Below are 23,710 nucleotides of genomic sequence, written 5' to 3'. Positions count from 1 at the left end.
TGGTTTTTCTCTGGTACCGGGAATTGAACTCATGACCTTCTGCTTGCCAGGCAGGCACTGTGCCGCTGAGCTAAATCCCCAGCCCCTATGACTGATTTTTTTTTAGGAGATAAAATTTGGATTAGAATAGTAGAAAGTCCTGAAGTCTGCACACTATCCAAATCCTATACATTTTCTCAAATTTTCTAAAAAATTAAAGTTTTAAATTAAATTTTTTTTAAAAAAATTTTAAATTTAAAATATTTACTTATAAAATTTTAAAATAGTTTTAAAATACTGAGATCAGAGGGCAGTGAACTATGACCTGTGGAAAAAGTGCTCTTGTCACCTGTTTCTGTCAGGAAGATTTCACTGGAACCCAATGGTGCTCATTAGTATGCATAGAGCCTAAGGCAGCTTTTGAGTGACAGGCTGAGTAGCTGTGACACAGATCATTGGCCCACAAAACCTGAAGTGTTTCTTCCTGGTCCTTTACAGAAAATTGGTTAAGCCCTGACCTAAATGAAAGGCTGATGTTGGTGGTCATCTCCGGGTTGGTGGACAGCTTCTACTTTATTAGTTTACTGGGTGGACTCTATTAGGGTCCCCCAGGTTCTCAGAGCACAATTAAAAAAGATAGCAACAAGAGAAGGGTTTCCATTTGGAGCCAACAAAGGAGAAGAAAAAGAAAACAAAGGGTGGTATGAATGGAAGGACATGGCCCCTGGGACTCAGAAAGGGTATCTGAGCTTGAAACAGGTATTCTTGCTACCACATCCAAGTTAGGAGGAGGCAGAATTCTTAGCTCTGAGACTAGGGACTTCTCTGTGAATAGGCACAGAGTCAAGGGTAAAAGACATGCGCAGGAGAATAGAGCATGAGGAGAGAGGGCCCAAGATCTTCTGCCACCTTTACGTAATGAATGACTCTAATGAAAATGTACAGAGAGCACCAACCTTGGGCAAGGACTGAGATAATTAGGTTTTACTAGAGCAACTTTAGTGATGCTCTTACAATATTCTGATTTGCACCTGAGGTAAGATTTTGGCTGGAGTGGAAGCTCAGAGAAGTTAAAGAACTTGTGCAGAGGCACAGTGTGTTTGGGGGAATTGGGATTTGGATCCAGAGCTGTATGATGCTCAGGCCTGTGCTGTTTGACATGCTTCTGTGTAACTTGCTACTCCACGTGCTGTCCACTGGCCCATGGTGGCAATGCCTTGTGGCGTCTGAAGTTCTACCACAGCTTTCTGCAGCAGAACTGCATTTTGGCAACATCCGAGGGGAACACCAAGAACTCTGTAGTCTGCACAGCACTATTATCTAAGGCCCCCAAGCTTGACACTGAAACTTCCTTTAGGCATCCAAGCTCCCATCTCTACCCCTTGAACTTGGTTAGAATTGTCACCCTCACTCCCGTGGGAACTGGTCCAGGGTGAGAGTCAGAGTCCATTCTCCTTAGCAAAGACTATTAGGTTGAATTTTATTGTAGGAGCAGATCTTGGACTAGGTGAGGTTCTCTTTCACCTAGTGTTTTCTCATTCTAAGTGCATTCCACGCTGAGACATTTTAGAACCAATAGACCGAGCTTCATTGCCTTCTGCACTTAGTGAGGGATCTGTGGAGAGTTCAGCACAAGAACATGACTCTGGGATTGAATTGATGGACAGAAATTCCCTCCTGTGGCTGGGGATGCTGTGCTTTCTGCAGACATGGCAAGTTCAGGAAAAGACTGGTGCTTGGGGACAGACAAAGAGGAGCTGGAGTAGGCAGCCAGAGAGAGCTGCAGAATCCAGAGCATCTATCACTCCCTCACTTCAACTGTCTCATTCATGGGATACAGTTCACCAGTACATAGGTAAGAGAACCACACACACACAAACACACACACACACACCCACTCACCATAGAACTGTAACAGAAATACTTTTTTTATTTGAATTCCAGCTAATTTTTCTTTCCATTTCAACAGAGAATTTGCAGCTAAAGTTGAACGGCCAAATAATCTTAAAGAGGCGATGCCTCCTTGGGGAATTGCTCATCTCTTCTAATTGTTTAAAGTCGTTGCGGTGTCTGGGAGGCAAAGGTGAAGGCTCCCTTCTCCTTAAGAAGGTTGCTGCCTTTGTAATTGGAGCTGACCTCAGCTAGGCCCATGGCTCCGTCCTGCAATGCGAATCAGTCTAGGTTATGATCCCCACGTTCTCACTACTTCTGCTTGCTCCTAAGCCTTCCTGCCCCTTGGCGGTCAGCAGCCCATGGGACAGCTGCTGAGATAAGGGTGTTAAAAAATATAGGTTAATGGTTCCCATTATCACTCCAGTTGTCCTGCCTCCACCCTTGCCTTCTATTATCAACGGAGAAACTGCCAGAACCAGAAGGGGAAATAACAACTATCCAAGCAAATAGAAGCTGGCAGTTGTCTACCCTGGACTCCTCTCCCCCAATTACAGGTTTTCTGTCAAGGTTTGCAGATGGTTGACCCCACGGTGAGTTCAGATTAGGAGATATAGTACCGTATTACCCAGTATGGCACTGGTCAGTGGTTAATAGAAGGGATCCAAGGACAGAGTGCCATTCTGAGCTTCCTCCTTGGGTCTCAGCATAAATCGTGGCCCTGGGGAATTACAGAAGAGGAAGATTTTTGTCCAGTCATCTCTCTGAGCTGTGCCACAACCAGCTGCAAGACCCTGCGCCAGTCATTTAATCTCTAAGATGCAGCTGCCTCATCTGTAAAATGAGGGGTATGCACCGGCTGACCTCTGAGACCTTCCCCACCTCGGGATGCTGTGCTTTCTGTACTTTCTTTGATTCACATATGCAGAGCTGCGTTGAGTGGGAAGGAATGGGAAGAGGAGAGGAATTAGAGCATCCTGTCAGGACACTGTGACAGTCAGTGATCAAATTAGACATTCAGGGGATTTGTGATGTCATTGGTGCCTCTACAACCAGTCTGAGTCGAGGATGACAATGATGTAAAAACTATAAAAGCAACACAGGTGCAGACCAAGCCCAGGTACATAGGGCTTAGTTCATGGCCGGGCTAGGGAGGGAGAGCGAAGAGAGAAAGTCGTTCTCTATGCTGATCGTACACCAGTGAATCTGATAGAACCTGCTCACGGAGCCCTTTTCCTTTTTTATTTCTTGAAGCTCAAAGCAGCACAGTAAAAAGGAGATAAACAAACTTTCTCCTTGGGGCCTGGGAGCTCCTGCCTGTTCATACTGAAACCACTTCCAGTGCCCATGGAGACCTGTTTCTCCTTCTCCTGGTCCTGTCCTCACATGCTGCCCCAGTGGGTGGCACATGGTGGCTGTCAGAGCTTGTGTGGCCTGTGTGTTCTCTCAGGGACATTCACAGAAAGTCACCTCCTCCGTGCCTCATTGGCAATGTTTCATTTGTGGAGAAACAGCCTGTGCTTGCGGGGGAGGGGGCGCCGTGTTGTCTCCCTCGGTAAGGGAAGGACAGCTTAGGGTCCTGCTGTGTGAAATTTGGGCAGTAGAGAGAGCACGGCATTTCTATTACTTTGGCACATGTGATTACTTTTCCAAGGAACAAATGTCCACCATGGTTTGGATCCAACTCCATCACCATCTTCCTTTCCTTCCAGCTTGCCTGTGGCTCCGCCCTCCCTGCGCCCCTGAACTTAGACACGTCCCCTGCTTTGCCCTTTTTCTTTTGCCTCTGAGTCACCTCTGCAGCTCTAAGAAATTGAATTTACATCTTAAACCTCCACTGTGACTCGAGCGTTCTGCCTGTCAGCTCTCGGTTTCTGGCGTGGACTCTGAAATCTTAAATTGCTTCTACCTAGATCTACTGAGAACTCTGACTGTTGCAGCAGACTTGCTCCTAAAGAATTGTTTAAAGTCTCTGTATCCCTAGAGGCGATGTAGTAAATCTTTACTTTAGACAACTGAGAAAAAAAAAATTACCCAATTACAAATACCATATTCCTACAATTAATTATAGTTGCTACATATAGTAGGGATGAACGTTCTATCCCCAAAACCTTAAAGCTTTTGTTTCATGAAAATTTAGCAACTCTTTCCAAAAATGATCACCTGTCTAAATTAGAAAACAGTGTCTACCCTATTACTGATTTGGGATTCTCTAAATAGCTCATTTGTTTCTTCCTAGGTGGGACTATGTGATGGGGGGGGGCTTGCACTTTTCCTGCAATTTTTATCTTAGCATAGCATCCATCAGCAGTCACACTTCAGTTTCACTTATATTTGAGGTTCCCATTTGGATGTGTTTGGAAAAAAAATCATAAGGGCATAAGCATTTTACAGTACTATATAGGAAATTCAGCAGCTTTGAGTGGAACTCGCTGATTTTCTTTAGCATTTTGATTATATGGGTCTATGAGTTGAGATGAATCAAAGTAAAAATGAGACTCAGCAGGCATGATGAAATCAACCGAAACCACTGCAACGGTTGGGCAGAGCCCACAAGAATGGTTTCATTCTCTGCAACCAAGGGATAAAACTGGGCCTTGTTCCCGAGACAGCCTCTGAGACCTGTCATCACGCAGCCCCTCAAACAGAAGAGGAGACATCTTTTCAACAATGGAATTGGTTTTTCTGGACTGTAGCTCTGAGCAGACTTCAGTAAGGGATACAGAGCAAGTTAATCTCTATAAACAACAGGGTGAATGCGCTCTACCACTTTTTAAATTACACAGATTTAATCCCCCAGCATGCACGCTGTGTACCTGACACGATGGGTTGGGTTTGGGGTGGGATGAGACCCAAGTAGAATATTCCTAAAATTTTTAAATTTAATCAGCCATTGAAGGAGGCAAGGAGATGGAGTCAGGGAAACAACATTGACTTTGTGCTTCTATGTTCTGTTCCATCTTCCCTCTGGGAGGCTGTCAGGGTGCTCAGAAATTTGTTATGTAAATGCCATTTTCAAAGAAGCATTTTGTTCATGTGTGCAACAGAAATGCTAATATTTTCCTTACCCACCTTGCTCAAGGCTGTGGGTGACCAAGGAGATCAGACCTGTGTGAAAACTGGAAAATACTGTTGATGTGGAATATGGTTACTGTGCGGGGTAAGAACTTTCCTAAAGGGAACTTGGATCTGCAAGCTGCCACCTGGAAGCTCAAGGTCAGATACAATGTTTGAGCTCTGTTGCCTGGGAAAAAGTAGCTATGCAAAATTCCTCATAGGCAAAAATATTCTGCATAGCTGCAATATTGACTGTGCTTGTGTTTTAGGAAAGTGTCAGGTAAAATATAATTTAAAAGAGTGTCTTTGGAGCCACAGAACTCTATTTTGAGACTGTGCTATGTTCATGAAGGAGGGAGCAATTTGCTTTATTCATGGATCCTAATATTTCTAAAACAACAGCCTTGCAATTGAATGCAAGTGAATATTAATGATATGCTTCTTCTGTTTTCTCTTTTTAAAATTAAAATTTACACATAATACCCTTTTTATCATTCCTTTCTTGAGCATCAGTTGCTGTAACTTTTAAATCAGGAAATTTAATATTGAATTGTAAAACACTTTGTGTTTTCCAATATTTTTTTTCACTTGTATTTCTCAAACATGGCTTGAGCTTCTTTTTGTTATTTCTCAGAGTCCCTAGCAGAGTGATAGACAAATGACAGACTTACAATAAATTCCTGAAGACTGATTTGTTGATTAAGAAAAAACAACCTAATATTACTAGAAATGACATTCTCCAGCATATACCATTTGATGTTGCTGGAATCTTCTCATTAAGAGGAGGCGCAGAAGTTGCAGAAGTGGGGTTTTTGTAAGTATATTAATTATTCAGTGAGAACCCTTTCTTTAATTTGAAGCTGACTATCAAATTAGAATTGACAAGCCAGAAATATTTTATCTTTATATACTGATAAGTAATTTTGACATAACACAACTGATTTTCATTCTACAACACATGAGAGCCTGTCTAACTTAGAGAACACTATAGTCCATCTATTAACACTTGTTTAAAAACACATATTGATTTTTATTTTTATATCAATGTCTTTTTCTTCAGCTGTTGATATTAAATTTATTACAGCACAATTCTATTAAGCCCAACCAGACAAATGAAGTCTTTTTATTCAAGGAATGTGTGGTGAAGATCTTTTTGACCACTTTCAATTTTATGAGACTTGTCAAAAAGCCATGTTTTCATTTTCTCAAGGTAAGAAGAGAAAACTTAGTACAAATTCCACCTCTGTTTTGTCTCAGGATCATCTAATTGCTTAGTCACTGACAGTCTCAGTTTACTAAGTAGTAGGCTGTTGAACATGCACGGTTATATTCCTTAGGACACCACTGTGAGGGGATGCCATTATTTATTATCCAGCAGGTCTGATTCTCTATTGATTTAAGGAAGTAGTAAAAAATATTCCATCTCACATAATGCTTTGCTAGGAGGAATCTAAAGCCAGGCACTAAAATCTTTATGGCTTCTCCAGGAGGTATTGAAGGTAGGTGGTGCTCTCATTACCACAGTTGAGAAAATGGAGAAGCTTGCCTGAGGTCTCTGAGCAAGCCAGTTATTCAAGGAGGAGAATCTAGGTCTCTTGATTCCAAATACACAGTTGAAAAGCATAGAACTCCCCAGAGAGCTGCCCAAATCACGTGCGCACAGAAGAGAGGGAAAATGATACTCAGGATGCTCTTTTCAGAATCTCCATAGCAACCTGTCACTGTTTCCCACTGCACATAAAGCACACCGAAGGGTATCAAACAACATAAAATCCTAATGGTGCCCTTAATTAGGTGGGACCAGCACTCTGACTCCCTCACCTCCCACTGTCCGAGCTCGCAGCCCCAAATAATTTTCTGCGGTGCCTGATCCTGAAAGCAAGATGTAGTCACAGAAAACAATCTCTGGCTTTCAAAGGACCATCAAACTTTGATGATGATGAAGTTTGATAGCAGTAATGTCAAACTTTATATGGCCATAATCCAAGTTTACAATGATACATTAAGCCATAATGCTACTATTTATATCACCATAAACTCAGTTTATGGTGATATAAATAGTCATGCTAATGGCATTAACAGCAGCCCTCAGTGGAATCCCAGCTGTTGAGTGCTGCTTTTAGGCTATTAGCATCACTATTTATATTATCATAAATTTAGATATTCAAACTTGTTATGTATGAATATACAAGGAAGATGGATATCCACATTTTATGTCTGACTTAGGCTCTTGTACTGGAGAGTTTATACCTGCTGCCCACTTTTATTAAAAAAGGCCTATCTAGAGTCCATTAGATTCTACTTGCTTCTGTTAGTTACGTCCTGCTTCTGTAGGAGCTACAGAAGAGCAAGGCTGCTTTCTGGCATCCTCTGAGAATCACAGAAATTCTATTTAAATGTGATAAAGTGTAACCCACAGCTAGTGGGCAAACTTACTGTCTCCTTGGCAGCGCAGGGGACCCACGCTCAGTTTGGCTTCTGAACCTTGCCGGTCAGTATCTCCAACCACCACCTGGCTCACTGGCAGATGATCTTTGTAGGATAAGAAGCCAGCATCTTTCCTCCTGGATCACAGAGAAAGACAGATAGCAATGGAAGGCCGAGTTAGAAACATTTATTTTCTGACTATTGCTTATGCTGCCTAATAATGGACACCACTTCGGTAATTTCTCCAAAATTCATTGAGTAAAACCACAGACAGAGTTGTTGTCTCTCCTTCCTATGTGACCACAGCACATGACTCAGAAACAACTCTGACATCTTCATCTTCTGGAAAACAGAACTGACACCCTGATTTTCATAGTTTCAAAACTGATGTGATGCAAACTGTTTTAGGTTGAGAGGAGGCCAGAGCACATGCCAGATGCAGAGGACATATGCAAAGTTTACAGTAGTCACTGAATCCAAAGTTCAACAAAGTCCCATGAATCATATATAAAACAAAACTCTATTAAAAAACCTCTGTCTTCTTGGTTGTTCTGAAGCAGTTCATCCAGGTGCTCTCTTTATTGCTGTGTATCAGCTAATTTGCTATTTTGTGTATAATTTGTTTCTTAGTCTCCTCCTACATATAAACAACTGAATAGTTTTAATAGAAGTTTCCAATACAGAGTATGTGCTCAGTAAGTATCTATTTCCATCTACAAAGAGCAGTGGAGCTGAGATTCCAGCCCACTTTGGTTTTCCTCCTAGTTCATTTTGTTTACCCTATACTTATCTTGTTTCTAGTCTCCCAATTCTACCCTGTTCTTACCCTAAAGGAAGGAAGGATACAATACTAGTTGCAAAGTACTGCTTCTAAGAAGATCCACTGAAGCCCAGGAAATGTTCCTGGGAATGGATAGATGGTGAGTTACATGTGGTGCTGTAGCTCTGGTCTTGTGCCACACAGACAAGAAAATTATTGCTCCCTATCCTGTTTTTCTGCTACTGTGGCTTAAGGATCCACCCCTTTTTTTGGGGGGGGGACTGTATGGCTAAGAATAACAAATCAGTGTGAAGTCATTTCCCAAATTTCCTCATAGATGATTTTTTTTTTTTTTTTTTTTACTCTGTTTAGTCTAAATGTAAGTAAAAACTTAGAAAGCTGATTTTGGCTAATGTGAAAATGACAGAGACAACTCAATAATCAGGTAAAAGATTTGCCATTCCCATCTCTGGATGCACAGAGCAGAGAGTTAGAGAGACCCGTTTGGAAGTCCGCCTTGAAAATGCTGTAGTTACAAGCAGTTTCTTGTCCTTCCATCATATTATTGAACATATGCTCCCTTGTGGGTTAGAACCATGGAAGGAGGCACAGAACTTGGTTAGTGAGCTCCAAACAATTGTATTTTACACTGTTTTAGTTATTTCATTGTTTTCAAGTTTCCAAAATAAAGTTTTTCTAAAACAGCGTTTATCACATTACAACTAGCATCAGAGAAAAAAAAAAGTTTTGATTCCTGTTGACACTGTAGCTAACAACAACCAGGCTTCAAATACCTAAGTGGAATTTTTTGCAAACTTTTCTTATTTTATAGAAGCTCTATGAGTTAAAGTCATGCCAGGGAAGGAACAAACCTTTGATGTGAAACTTGGTATTTAATTTTTTTTAAAGGAACAGTAAATGAAGATACCCTCTAACCACATCCTGTAATTTGACAATCTATTGGAAGTGATGTGTTGTATTCATTCATATGGAACATAAGGCTGAGATCCTCCAGAGGTTAACTATCCCTTAGAGTTATGGGATTGTAAATTAGAGCTCTGAAAACTAAGTCTGGAGAACCAATTTCCTGTTTTTGAATGGTGCTGAAGTGAAGAATGATTTTTATATTTGACTGATTAAGTATACTGGGGATGGAATCCAGTGCATTTGGGCTGAGCTGCACACCTAGCCTCCCTTCGTAGACTTATTTATTTTGAGACTGGGTTCTGCTAAATTGCTAAGCTGCCCAGCCTGGGCTCAGACTTGTCATCTTCCCATCTCAGCCTCCCAGAGTGCTGGGATTGCAGGCATGCACCACCATGCCTGGCTTGACTTTTACATTTTTAAATGCTTCAATAAAAAGAAAGCATAACATTTTGTGACATGAAAATGATACAGAATTCATCTTCAGTGTCTATAATAGAGTTTTATTAAAATACATCCACTTTTTAAATGTATTGTCTATGACTGTATGCTACCATGGCCGTACTGAGCAGTACTGACAGAGAGTATATGACCCTCAAAGCCTAAAATGTTTATTTGGCCTTTAATAGAAAAATGTTGCCAACATCCACTCTAAATCTACTCTATCCATTTGCCCTCTAGAAACATGTGCAGCAAATATCCCACTGGCAATCACAGCCAGCAACTGTTGCCTAACACAAATCTCCAGAACTGAGAGTGGTAAAAGAAGGGGGAAAAGAAGGGGACAAGATTGCTCACTAAGAAGAAATGGAAAGGACCTTTTTCTACTTAAGCTTGATTTGCACCAGGGTGAGATATGTTAAATTTAATTAATAATTGATTTTTTGCCTGATTTGTGTCATACAGCCTCGGCTATGCGTCAGGCTTGGTACTACAGGTTTGGTTCCTCTCCTATAGGAAGAGGCCTCTACAACTGGGGGTGCTATCATTGTTTAACTGCCCCAGCATCAGTAAGACAATGAGGGCAATTTTATGAAAACAAGGTCTCTGTGTGGTAGGGGCCCCAAGACATTTTGTAGTGAAATGAGTACTATGCATGAAAATCCAAAAGGCATAATTTAATGAACTTTGACATATACAGGAGGCATCATTGACAAACATGGTGAATGTCTAAATTAAAAAAAATTACAGTAAAAGACACATAGCCAATAATCTCCTTCAAAACAACTCTCACCACCTTCATGAATTATAGATGTCTCATCATTCATGTTACTTTCTGAAGCAGTTCTGGAAGTACTCCTCCATGAGTATCTTTTGTTGCCCTGTGTGGCTGCGTTGATCCTGAACGGATTTAAAATGCTTATCTTTCGTAGTCATTTTGACTTTGAGGAAGAGCCAGAAGTCACACAGAGCCAGGTGCAGTGAGTAAGACAGAGGATGATTCAGATACGCCACAATATTTTTATGAGCTTGTTTTTCTGTTGGAAGGCACTCAGCTGCAGCATTCACTGAATTTTTGATCACAGTTTGTATAGACACAAAGGAACCCTCTAGAAAGTGGCAAGAATGATAGGCTAAGTGTGTTATAGTGAGGGGGAGTATTTTGAGGCAATGTGTCTTGTATTGTAATGAATTTTAAAAAATGCAAACATTCACCATATACTTAAATCGCAGCTCATATATAAACCGTGTATAGTTTGGATATATGTCTGTGCAACCACGCTTTATATACTGGTCTCCAACATCTCCAGCACCCTATGGACATTCCTGCCTCCCCTGCCAGTAGCCAGCATGCCCCCTAAAGGCAAGTGCCATTTTATTCAAAATATTTAAAGTATTCAAATAGTCAAAAGTATTTTGAGTAAGAGATTGTACCATATTTGTAGAAATCTAGCGTTGTACAAAGATGAGAATGAGCATTCTCCTTCTGTCATTTGACTCCAGTGCTTGGCTATTATGAGCAGCCTTATCATGTATTGCTTGTTGATATTTATTTATGGTGGGCTTTTACCGCACATTACAACTACTGTGTCCTGAAGCATTTAGGGGTGTTTTGAAGAGCCTGTGCCCATGTCTTTTTCCATCAACAATGTACGTGGATTCAGGTTGCTCAACAGCCTCTCCAGTCCCCAGTTTTGTTGGTCTATTTGTGATGAATGAGACAGTAATTTTCTTATGATGAAACTTGGACTAAGGTGAGAGTGTTTTAAAAACAAACATTTGGAAAGATTCTAATCACTGTGTGATTTTATTGCCTAAATCAGTATTTGTTTAACTTTATAGGGAATCACACATCTACAAGGTTTCATCTTTTGGAAATACAATTTTAAAATTTTTGTAACAATCATCAGTATAGAATTTCAGGAGGTTTAGATTTATTCTTGAATACTAAAATAAGCTATTTTTCAGTCATTTTGAAGTAAAACAGAGTAACAACAGGAATGATGGAAGTTTGCAAGGCACACATTATAAGTACAATCCCTTTTGTATTACTGATCAATGAAATGGAAAAATTAATACTGTGATTCATCAGGAGCATTTAGTAATTAATATATCCCCTTTTCATGGATGACAAGAATGAGAATTAGAGAATTTATTTTGCCCATGTCACCAGCTCATAAGTGATAGAATCTTGGTTCAAATGTAGACTGTTTGGGTCTCATTCTGGGACTTTCCACTAAAGCAGGGGAACATACAACAAAACTTGAAAATCCAAAACAGAATAAAGCCACAAAACCATTATGTAAGTCAGAAGCCTTTTCCTTTTCCTTTTCACTTATAGGTTAGGTGAAAAAGTACTTCTGAAGATACATTTAGTTTATCTGAAGTGTTGACATTCCATGAAGTCCTAAATTTAAAGACATGTACAGTACCATGTTCACATACATCCCCACTGCATCTATTAGTGAACAAGCAGGCATGCTCTAGAGAATCTACCTCACACTCAAATCAATCACTGCTTCAAATGGTACTACATGAAATGTTGACAGAGTGTAGTACAGCTCACAATGATAAAACCCTGGTATGTGTTTTTCAAACCAGGAAAAACCCCAGAAAAAACATTTTCCATGGAGATAACAAGAGAAAATTACCTTCTCAACCACTTTTAGTCTGAGATCTAAATAGTGCTTGAGAAAATGTAAAGTCACAAACAGCTACGTAAATTCACAGAGCAGTGGGCACCATACTTGCTGTGGGTACAAATTCTTGACTGGCAAAAAAAGGGCTTGACTAGAGGAAGTGTCTGATGGGATTCTACATATGAATCATTTTAAAAATGACTTGAGATCTGGAGAGGGGCCCCCCAAAATACCTGCATTGTGTCTGCTTTAGGACCTTGCTTTTTTTTTCTTTACAAGCAAAATAAGATTTTGTTGAAAGTTATGACCCTTAGAGATTGAGGTCAATCTAATTTAGGTAGTTATTTAGTAACTATTTATCATGTGAGCATAATAAACTAATTACATCTGAGAGAACTTGTATGTTAGAAAAATTCTATCATCCATTTCAAATAGGCCCTGAACTCAGACTTTTGCCTGCTCTATCAACATTTCCACTGAAGTAAAACTTGATTCTATGGATTTTTCTAGATTACTGGCATTGTTGTTTCACTTCTTTATTGTTTTCCTGAGGATTCCGTCTCTTGCTCTGCTGTTCTATCTCTGCCCGTTGAGAAAGCGAATAAGCCTAGAGATAGCCCAATCTTGCCTTTAGTTCAGCAAAATATTAAAAAAAAAATTTGTGCATGCCTGTAATCTCAGCCTTGGAGAGGCCGAGGCAGGAGTATCGTGAGTTTGAGGCCAGCTTAGCCTATAGTGTGAGACTCTGTCTCAAAGAAACCAAAATGGCACAAAATAAAAATGGCAGCTTCTATAATTGTGAGCCTGCTTTTCTACCATGTGTTATGAAAGTTATTATATTAGGAGTATGTCCTGTGATTCTAGCAGAGAGAAAATACTTCTTTTTTGGGGAGTTTTAGGAGTACTAGGGTACCTTTAAATATGTATGATCAAAGCACTTTCATACATTGTCAGCACAACGTCAGCTGAGCTCAAAATTACTGAAAAGAATCCAAGAAGAATCTCAACTTTTAGCTGCAGAAGTTGTCTCAGAAATAGATACAGAAATGAGAACTACACAGATGAAAAGATGCTTAATATTATCAGCCACTATGAAAATACAGTGAAAACCATACTAAGATGCTAATTCCCACTTATCAGAATAGCCATAATCAACAAGACAGATGGTAACAAATACTGACAAGGATTTGCAGAAACCTTCATCAGGGGTCACTGGTGAGGATACAAAGTGTTACAGTCCCTTTTGGAAGAAGTTAGCTTTATATAAAGTCAAACATAGATTTACTATGTGATTCAATAATCTCACTCCTAGGTATCTACCCAAGAAATAAAAGCAAATATCCACACAGAGATTTTTAGGTAGGAGGTGAGAGATGGGGAGGTAGCGGGAAAAGTTAAAAAAAAATTAAGAAAGAGTTTTAGGTGGATGTTCTCATAGCAGCTTTATGTATAACAGCTCCAAAGTGAAAGCAATCCAAGTGTCCAGCAACTAGTGAATGTATAAACCAAATACGGTACAGTAAAACCATGGACAGCCAGTCACTTATTCTGTGAGTTCTCTGCAAGAACAAACGTTTGGAATACATTTTAACTTCATAAATGAGTGATGTCTTGGATACAAGTGGTGAGTGATGCCTAGTGATGATCACAAGAGGACCACTGGTCTCCCCCACCTGTCTTTTTTCTCACAGCAGGATTGTGGGTGATCATCTCCCAACAGAAAGAGATATGGAGATCTCTGCAGAAGAGGAGGAGGAAAACATGGAGGTAACCCTCACTTCAAATGAGATTACAGAGGTATGGAAAATGTGGGAATCATTGCAAAATTCTGTAGAAAACAGCACCTTAATGAGGCTGTAGCAGTGTGAGTGCTGAATCTGTTTAAATGACCATCTAATATCACATGTCCAAGCAACTCTCAAAAAGAGGCAACAGCAGTTGTCATTGGGCAGATGTCTTATTAAAGCTGTGTGAAAAGAAAAAGATTCCAGCAAGCCAAGAGATAGCAGTGATTCCACCATTAGCGATAGTGAAATTCATCTTATAATACTGCTCTTCTCTCTCTTGTCTGCCTCACACCAGCCACGAAGGTTTTCAAAGGTAAATACAGGTTAATTTGCTTATTCTTCTTCATATTTGCACTTATTTATTATTTCATATTATACTTCAGTATTGTGCTCATTTTTATATGAATATTTTTGGGTTATGAACAAATCATTATATAAATAATGAGTTTCCATTACTTCTCATGGGGGATATTTGCTTTTATATGCAAGTGTTTTGGATTGCAAGCATGTTTCTGGAATGAATTATGCTTGCAAACCAAGGTTTTACTGTGTATTCATACCATGGAATATTATTCAAAGACAAAAAGTAAAGAAAAAAGGATATGTGTCATAACAAACAAAAAACCCCTTCAGAAACATTTTAGTAAGTGAAAAGAAACTTACAGAGAAGACAATATATTCTATCTTCCAACTATATGAAATGTCCAGAAAAGGAAAACCAACACAGAGATATAGTAGGTCAGAGTTTGCCAGGGGCTGGGGTCAAAACAGAGACTGATAATGGTAAACAGGACTTTTACAGGAGCGATGAAATTATCCTAAATCTGACTGCGGTGATTTGCTATACAGGCCAACAGATTTGCTTAGAATCTTTGAAGTCCATACTTCAAATGGGTGAATACTGTGGTATGTAAACTACACCTTGAGAGTCTTTTATTTTAAAGAACTACAGATAGCTGCAAATGCAAATTTGGCAAAAGAGAAGATGACTCCTTTGTACACATGCCACCGGAAATGCTCAGATGTGGAGCTACAAGGTGACTTTGGAGTCTTCTACTTTGTGACTTTCAACCTGGGAGTACGGAATCTTTACTCACACATTTTATCAGAACTTTACCTTGCTTTTACGGTTTATAAGAATATTTACACATCAAACTGACCCTGCTTCCTGGATAGGATCTCAAAATGCTTTACTCAAAACACTTCCATTCAGTCTGCTTGTTCACCCTTGATTACAGAATTCTTACTTTTAAATATATTTTAATTGACGTAATAATTTAACAAGAGTTAAGATGAAAACATAGCACAGAAAGTTTTACTTTCTCTTCCATGTGCCAGGCTCTTTTTGTATTCTTTATTCAGAACTGGCCCTTTTACTGCAACCCATAATCTGTTGCAATCTCAGAAAGTACCTTTATAATTGGGAAACTTTTGAGAAGTAATGACATTAGATCTTCCTTAAATTTCTTGTAGAATTCAGCAGTGAATCCACAAGGTCCTGGGCTTTTCTTTGTTGGTAAGAATTCCTGCACACAAATCACAAGCTCACTGAGAGAGAAATTAGGGAAACAACACCCTTTACAATAGCATTGAAAAAAAAATGGAAAATAGCAATCAATCTAACAAATGAAATAATAGATCTTTACATTGGAAATTATGGTACTCTGAGAAAGATCAAAGAGGACATCAGAGAATGGAAAGATACCTCTTGCACTTGGGTAGGAAGAACTAGCATAGTGATAATGGCCATACTTCCCAAATTGCTATACATATTTAATACAATTTAAATCAAAATACCACTAGCATACCTCACAGAACTAGAGAAAAAGTTCCTAAAATTCATTTGGAACCAGGAGAGACATCAGATAGCAAAAACAATTCTCAGCAACAAAGACAAGGCAAGGGGCATCACAATTCCTGACTTGAAATTATACTAAAATCTACTATGATAAAAACAGCATGGTACTGGCATGAAAACAGACCCAAGGATCAATGGCACAGATTAGAAGATATAGAAACAACTCTAAGCACATTCAGCCACGTTATCTTTGACAAAGGGGCCAAACACATTCACTGGAAGGAAGAGAACCTTTTTAACAAATGGTGCTGGAAAAAGTGGTTTTTCACACGCTAAATATTAAACTAAACCTATATCTCTCACCATGCACTAGACTAAAATAGAAATTTATTAGTGATCTAAATATTAGGACAGAAACACTAAATCTCTTGGAAGAGAGAATAGGTAGAGCTTTTAAAGACAGGTGTAAGCAATGACTTCATGAACAAATCCCGATTGCATGGGAAATATTACAATGAAGAAACAATCAAGATCTGATCTTATTAAAAATCTTTTGCACAGCAAAAGAAATCACTAACAGAGTGAAGAGACAACCCACTGAATGGGAAAAAATTTTTCAGTTATTCCTCAAAGGACTAATATTTAGAATATGCAACAAACTAAAAAAAAAAAAAAATCAGACCTCCTAAATTTAAAGACCTGATCCAATAGTGGGCATCTGAGATGAATACACAGTTTTCTCAGGTGAAGAACTACAAATGGCAAATAAATATATAGAAATATTCAATGTTACTGGTCATTTGAGAGATGCAAATTAAATTCCATTTCACTCCAGAAGAACACCTACTATCAAGAAATTGACCAATAACAAATGCTGGTGGCCTGTATGGAAAAAGGAACCCTTCTCTAGTGTTGGTGGAAGTGCAGACTGGTACAACCACTGTGGAAATCAGAGTGAAAATTCTTCAAAAATTAGGACTAGAGGCCCATTTGACCCAGCTATTCTCCTAGTTGGTGTCTCCCTGGAAAAAATTAAAAGCATCATACCACAGTGATATATGCACACCCATGTTTTTAGCAGTACAGTTTGTAATAACTTTGGAAACAGCCCAAGTGTCCATCAGTCAGTGAGTGGATAGAGAAGATATGGTTTTTATATGCAATGGAGTACTACTCAGCCATAAAGAAGGATAAACTTTGGACATTTCTAGCTAAATGGATGCACCTTGAGACCATTCTCTTAAGTGAAATAAATCAGACACACGTGCATAAATATTGCATTTCCTCTTTGGTGTGAGAAACTGAAAGTGTAAATGAGGACCAACATGTATAGGGAATATTGTGTAATAGGAAGAAATTGTTCAAAAAGGAATGGGAACTAGGGAGGGAGGAGGGGGAAAGGGAGGAGAGGAAAAGAAAAAAACGAGAAAAGAAGGATAAAATGGAAATAAGGATAAAATGGAAATATGGTAAATAAGGTAGAAAAGGGGGATTAAAAGAAGGGGTGAGGAGAGAAATAGGAAAAAAGAGGAATCAGAGCACACCATGTACAGGAACAAATTCCCTATGATGAATGTATATTCATCATTATGTTTATTTAAGCTATTTATATTTAAATTGCAACAATATTATGTATATTTAAATTATGTATATTGAAACTGTAACAATATTAATTAAAAATAAATAAAATTCAGAAAAACAAATATCCTTGATTTTCTAGGATATTTGTAACAGTAAAATTTGGTTCATTGGTCATCATTTACAATTGTCATTTCCTGAAAATGCTAAAATTTTGCCATCTAATCTTCACCTCAGGAGTTTCTAAACTCTCTGGGTTCCTTTGTATGAATTTTGGATCAGACCGTTAAGTTCACTTTACCTATAAATCTTTGTATTTTTCTCTTAATCTTTCCCCCCAATAGCCATGGAAAATATACAGAAAAATTAGGTTGAAAGATAAAAGGCTACAACAATTCTCCTGGGAAGTTATTTATTTATTTTCCTTTACCAATAACTTTTATAAAAGGCAGGAAGCAGATCTCACTGTGAAACACAGGCAAATGGTCTGCATTCTGACATAGAAGCCAGGTGAGTGACCCTACAGACAGTAGGAACACACATCCTAGATTGCCCATCTGAGAAAGATCCCCGAGATCCGCAAATATATCAAGCTCCAGATCATAAGGCACCTCTCTCTCTTGAGATCTTCCACTCCATTTCCTTGAGTATTTATATTAAATTTCTGCCTAATAAATCCCTGTATGCCTTTTACTGATGCATACTGAAAATTCCAGAAGTCAGCAAACCCGCTACTTTATCCTGTGCTTGGTTAGGTTTAGGTTCCTTATCTTGGCGGAAACCTCTTGGATGCTGCCCTGTGACACAGAGACATAAAGATATCCAGTTGAATGTGATAAAATTTGATTTCCAAATGATTATTCAGGAACATATCAATTACACAGAGTAAGACAGACTTCATCCAGGTATAAGATGCTGTTTCATAGGGTCAGGGATGAAGCACAGTGGCACAGCACCTGCCTGGCAAATGCAAGGTCCTGAGTTTGATTTCCAGTACCCCCTCCCCCCAAAAGATGCTACTTCACAGTATAGTAACAAATATAACTTAAATGTTTAAAAGTTTGTATTGAGTATCACAATAAAAACTCCAGTCAAACTAATTCTACTTTAATATTTTTTGAAGTGAGAATTTTTATTTTGTTTCATTGTCTCCAACTCTGTCTTTCTGTATCTTCTCTTTTCCCACTCTTCCTCTGTCCTGCTCCCTATTGAAAAGTTATTCTAAAGAAGAATGTGAGACGATACTGATTTAGATTGGAAATGTCTTCCGAAAGTCTCTTCTCTTCAGAAGGTGATTGGATCATGGGATTGCTGTACTTATCAGTGGACTGACCCATTGATAAGTTCATAGTTGAACACCTGTTTAGGAGGTGGGCTGTGGATGGAGGAGGTACACCACTGCAGGTGGTCTTTGGCAGCTATAGAGTTTAGATCTACAGAATTATAGTTGATATCTATAGAGTTATAGGTCTTTGTTTACACACTTAATTTGTTCTACGATTTTGGGAAAGATGGCTGCACTTGTGTTTGTGTGGGAAAGATGGTCTTGGTTATGATTATCACCTGATGCAGTGTTTGTGAATGGAAGCAAAATTTTGGTGAATGTTTTTGTTTGTGAGCCAAATTGTTTGGAAAGAGAAGCATTCATGAACCCAGGCATTACTGTATCTTTCTGTCCTTTTCCTTCTACTATGCACAGACAGAATCTTCTAAAACCCTGAGCCAAAATAAACGCCTTTTAAGCTGTGGGTGTTAGGTATTTTTGTTCCAACAGCTGGAAAGTAATTAATATGTAAACTATTTTTCTCCATTCCTTACAGTAGAAGCAATGTCTCAATGAGATTGTTAAAACAAAGTTTAGAGGAGGCCATTATTTTGCAGTGGATGACTGCCATAGGCCCCAGAAGATCAAATTGAACCAAAGTTGAATCACTTTTCCTAAGTGCCAGGACCAACCTGAGCTTTGACATAGGCCAATTAACAAACAAACAAAAATCAACAATAACAATAGCAACAAAACAACAGATTCACAGCAGGCAGTCTGAAGTGACCACTTTATCTGAGCCAGTATGCTAAAGAAACCCTTTATTTTAACCCTAGAAAGAAAGTAACTTGGAAATAACAGATCTGCTTTCTGTCCTTTTTCTGATTTCTTCAGGCCTCTTCTCCCTATAAAGCCAACCCCCTCTGTTTAGCTCCTTAGTAAACCCTTTCTATTTTGCAAAGTCTTTTCTAGTGTGAGATATTGCCTGATTCTAGGATTGATGACAAAAACCAATTAGATCTTTCAATCTGTTGTAGTTTTCTCTTTTGGCAAGACAAAGGGCCACTCCTGGAAATCCAGTCTCTATGCGTGGTAGAGGTTGGATTGGGGAGCATGTTCTTAATAAGGAAGCTCCTGCTGTTGCCATGGAGCAAGTTTGCCAGGTCCTCTCTGTTCATGTACAGAAACAGCCTCTATCAGCAGTCAGTGTCTACAGTCATAGAATACTCAGGGACAGTGGGGGGATTAGTTGATCACCAGAAGGTGAAATAAACCACAGAACTGTCTGATACACAACTAAGTAGAACTTTCTAAATACTTCTAATGGTGTCCTTAGTCATCACTGACTATTGAGCCCTCTTCGGTGCTCCAAGACTGTGTTCCCTACAAAGCAATTAGAGTAATTAAGAAAACAGTCATCACAATTAGGTCTGTAGAATCCATGCCTATGTCCCCTATGAAATGAAAGCAATTACAGATTCAATTACTCCTTCTCAATGGAAATGGGTTAGGCCTTTTACAAATGCTAGACAATTATCTTCTCAGGTTAGACTCTCTCAGGAAGCCCTTCTAACCATTCTGAGATTTTATGCAAAATGTTCTTGGATTTGCCTTTTCAGCGTGCAAGTTCCCTGAAGGAAGATACATTGTTTTATGGGACTTTGTAAAGTGAACACAGATAGGCAATTAAAAGTAGCTGGCTCTATATGTTCATGATTGATAAACAGGAATAAGCACAGACTGTAACAAGGCATAATTCTACAGTAGTTATCAGTATGTGCTTATTATCAGTGGTGAGAGATAAGAGAAAACTTGTCGTGTATTGGAGCTTTTTGAATGCTTTTGAAACACTTTGATTATTCTTTTACTGTAATTGAGGACTGATTTTTTTCAGAAACTAATATTTTATTAGGAGTTTTATATGTTATTAATATAGCAAAAGGGTACAACATTTAGATCTTAAAGAAATGGTTTTGAGAATCTGTATGTAAAAAGTAAGTTAATTTATCTGGGATGTTGTTTTTTTACACGGGTATAATATGATTCTATTTAATTCTTTCTGCATCTCTGTCCTTGTCTCTGTCTCTCTGTCTTTGTCTTGTCTGTTTCTCTCTCTTGTTCTCTGTCTCTTGCTCCATGTGTGTTAAATTCTACAGCAGGAAGTAGGACTCATTTGAAAAATCTTCACACTGAAATGTGTGGCATAAAACATCACAAATATTAGGTCTATTTTTAATGGAATGGGGCCACCAATGGCCTAAGCCCTGTGAAGATGGGAATTGCTATGATTGATACATTTTGTCAACTTGGGGAGTCTAGAGGTTTGGCTAAGTGACTCAGCAGTTCTGCATTTTGGGGTGAAAAAGACATTGCCTACAACTCTGGGATGCTGTTCATTGTGTCAATGCAAGAAGCTTAGAAGGTCAACTAAGTGACTCAGCAGGGAGCCAGGGTGCTTACTTTGTATTCACCCTGAGCCTGTGCAAGAGGAGGACATGGAGATGATGTGAGTGCTACACTCTCCCTGGGTGGGGGTAACTTGTGTACACTTAAGGGAGGGAAAGAGGCTTGCTCTCTGCCACGTCTCCCTTTTGCTCTTGTTGGTTTCGTTGCTTTCTGCCATTGTGAATGGTTGCCCTGTGCCATGTGCCACTCTTCCTTGGAGCCAGCCGAGTGATAAGTCACAAGGCAACTCACTCCTCTGTGGGGGATTTAAGCTCTTTTATTAAGGAGTTAATAAAAACTGCTTCCTGTTTACCTGTTCCCCTCCAGTTCCCCTCGACAAAAGGCAACCTTGACCTCATCTACCTTGGCAGAACCAGATGTTCAACTCTTATGAATAACCCACCCCACTCAGGCTGTTCTGGCCCATGGACATGCCCTCCTAGAAAATGTTCTGGCCCACAGACACCCTCCCCCCAAAACAGCTTAAAATCTCCATCTCCATGCTTTGCTCAGTTCACTGCTGTCCTAACCTGCTGGGCAGCCTGCCATGTCACTCTCCCCCCCCAATAAAGACTTCTCTCATGTCAGAAGGATTGCTCTGGTTCTGTGTGGGTCTCGGTCCAACCATATCACTGAGTATGGCTGAAACTTCCAAGAACTGTGAGATAAATAAACCTTTCCTTCCTTGATTTTGGGCATCAGGTATTTTGTCCCAGCGATGAGAGAAAAGTAACCAAGACAGGAATTTATGATCCTACACAATTTCCCCAGACACTATTAGAAAGTATCCAGCATGTGTTTTAGGAAATTAGCTAGCTATTACCCTCACTTTTCAAGGGCAATAGACTAGGAGCAAAACAATGCCTGGTTTTAAGAATTCACCTGGCTAGCAGCTGAGAGAAAAAAACAAAACCCAAACTCCAACACTACAGTTTGAGAAGATACATGCTTGTATGTCTCAAGTTCCACTAAATTAACTCCAACTGATTCCTTTAAGTGATACGAAAATTCACTATTTTTTGTTATATAAGAAAACTGCCTCACAGGATTACAGACTAGCTTGAACAATTCACATTCTATTTTATCCATCTACCTTCATATTTTCCCTAAACAACAACTCTTTACATCTTTGTAAATCATTGCTCATGGGTTCATGATTAGCAAAGAGAGAGTACTGGATGTGTAGTCTCCTTGATATACATTTCTAGCAATTAATGGCCAACTGTTAGCATCTGAAAAGTAGCCAGAGGGGAAAAAGTGTCTCTAACACTGGATAATTGGGTCTTCTCCTTGTCTTTGAAGTCTTGTTTCTAATCAAGGCACAAAGGCTGAGATTGAGATGCCACCTGGTCCCTGTGACACCTCCCTGCTTTTGCATGGCTTACCTCCCTTCTCTCTCTTGGCTGAGCCCCTTTTGTGTGGGATTCTTCGGGGATGCTCATGATGGTGTAATTTCCCATGTGCTATATCTACCCACGAGGGCACAACCATGTACCTTTCCCAGAGGACTCTGAGAGAGGAGGACATTGCCACCATCTTCTTCACACCAACACTATGCAGGATGATGTTACCATTGCCCTTGTGTCTCTGAGATTCCAGAACACGTGAGTCAACCTCTCTGATTCATTCTTTCAAAGTCCTGATTCTCACCTCCCTGATGGTGATGGCGGTTGTGTAGATAGCATATGCTGACAGTAGTGCAAATAAACATTTCCTATGAGTCTTAGACTTCTCTAGAACAACTTCTCTTACATTACTTAATGAGGGTAACTGGGTTACACCGGTAGGGATGACACTCAGATTTGGAATGTGGAAGTACTTGATGCCTCAGTCCACTTCCCAGAGTGGAGAAACTCACATGATGAATTTCTTCCTTGGATACGAAAAATTCTAAATCTAGCCAATTTTTAAATATTATGTTTTGGTATAATTTAACCTCTGTGTAAAGTATTCTTACACTTCAGTCATGAAAAACAACTACTGAACTCCCTCTAAATTTTGGTTTAAATAGATCAGTCCACCCCAAAGAGCTTTATTCTTGACACATTTGGTCTCAGAAGGAGGGCAATATGCCTTGTTTTATTTTATGGATCTGACTACCTTAAAAGGTGCTATTTTTCAATGATACAAATATCTTTCTTTTAATTGAGAAGCAATGCTTTTTCTTCCTGTTGCCATTTCTAAAGCCCCCTCCAAGTAAGAAAATCCATATAAATGATTCTCATATTGATTGCCTCAGTCTTCTTTCTACAAACATCATATCATCTTTGAGATACTTTGTCATTCTCCCTTCATCTCAGCAGGTCACTTTGCTCCCCTAATGGGCATAAAAGACTTGTTTGAAGGTGGAACTATCTTCTTTTATTGGTCTCTGAACTCTGGAAGGCCCTGAAGATGATCAATATTTGTTTTTATGTTACCAGTACCTTGAAGATGCTGAGAGAGCGTATGAAAGAGCCACACCCTCTTGCTACAATAATGAAAAGCACTTATGTGTTCAGATAAGATGGTTCAAATAAAAATAAAATTTCAAAATATCTCTTAGTACCTGGGACTGACATAAATCTGAGAAAGCTAGGAAAAGAGCTTTAAGATTGCTATGACTCTTAGGTCAGAAGAGGATGAATGAAGGAAGTTTAAAATAAGTGATCTATCAGGTTGATGATGTGGATCAGTGGTAGAGTTCTCGCCTTGCATGCACAAGGCCCTGGTTTCATTCCC

General features: G+C 39.2%; 1 protein-coding gene across 1 annotated transcript in view; it reads right to left on the bottom strand.

The window, feature by feature from the left end:
* Cntnap2 (contactin associated protein-like 2) overlaps positions 1-23,710 on the bottom strand; it is a 1,999,509-nt gene that overhangs the window by 361,876 nt on the left and 1,613,923 nt on the right. Inside the window, exon 15 of the mRNA XM_005404887.2 lies at positions 7,363-7,490. Coding sequence (XP_005404944.1) covers positions 7,363-7,490 — 128 coding nt within the window. The remainder of the gene's footprint in view (positions 1-7,362; positions 7,491-23,710) is intronic.

Source organism: Chinchilla lanigera, unplaced genomic scaffold (assembly GCF_000276665.1).
Source record: "Chinchilla lanigera isolate Chin_1 unplaced genomic scaffold, ChiLan1.0 scaffold00090, whole genome shotgun sequence".
NCBI classification, from domain to species: Eukaryota; Metazoa; Chordata; class Mammalia; order Rodentia; family Chinchillidae; genus Chinchilla; species Chinchilla lanigera.
This window is presented reverse-complemented; position numbering and strand designations above follow the sequence as displayed.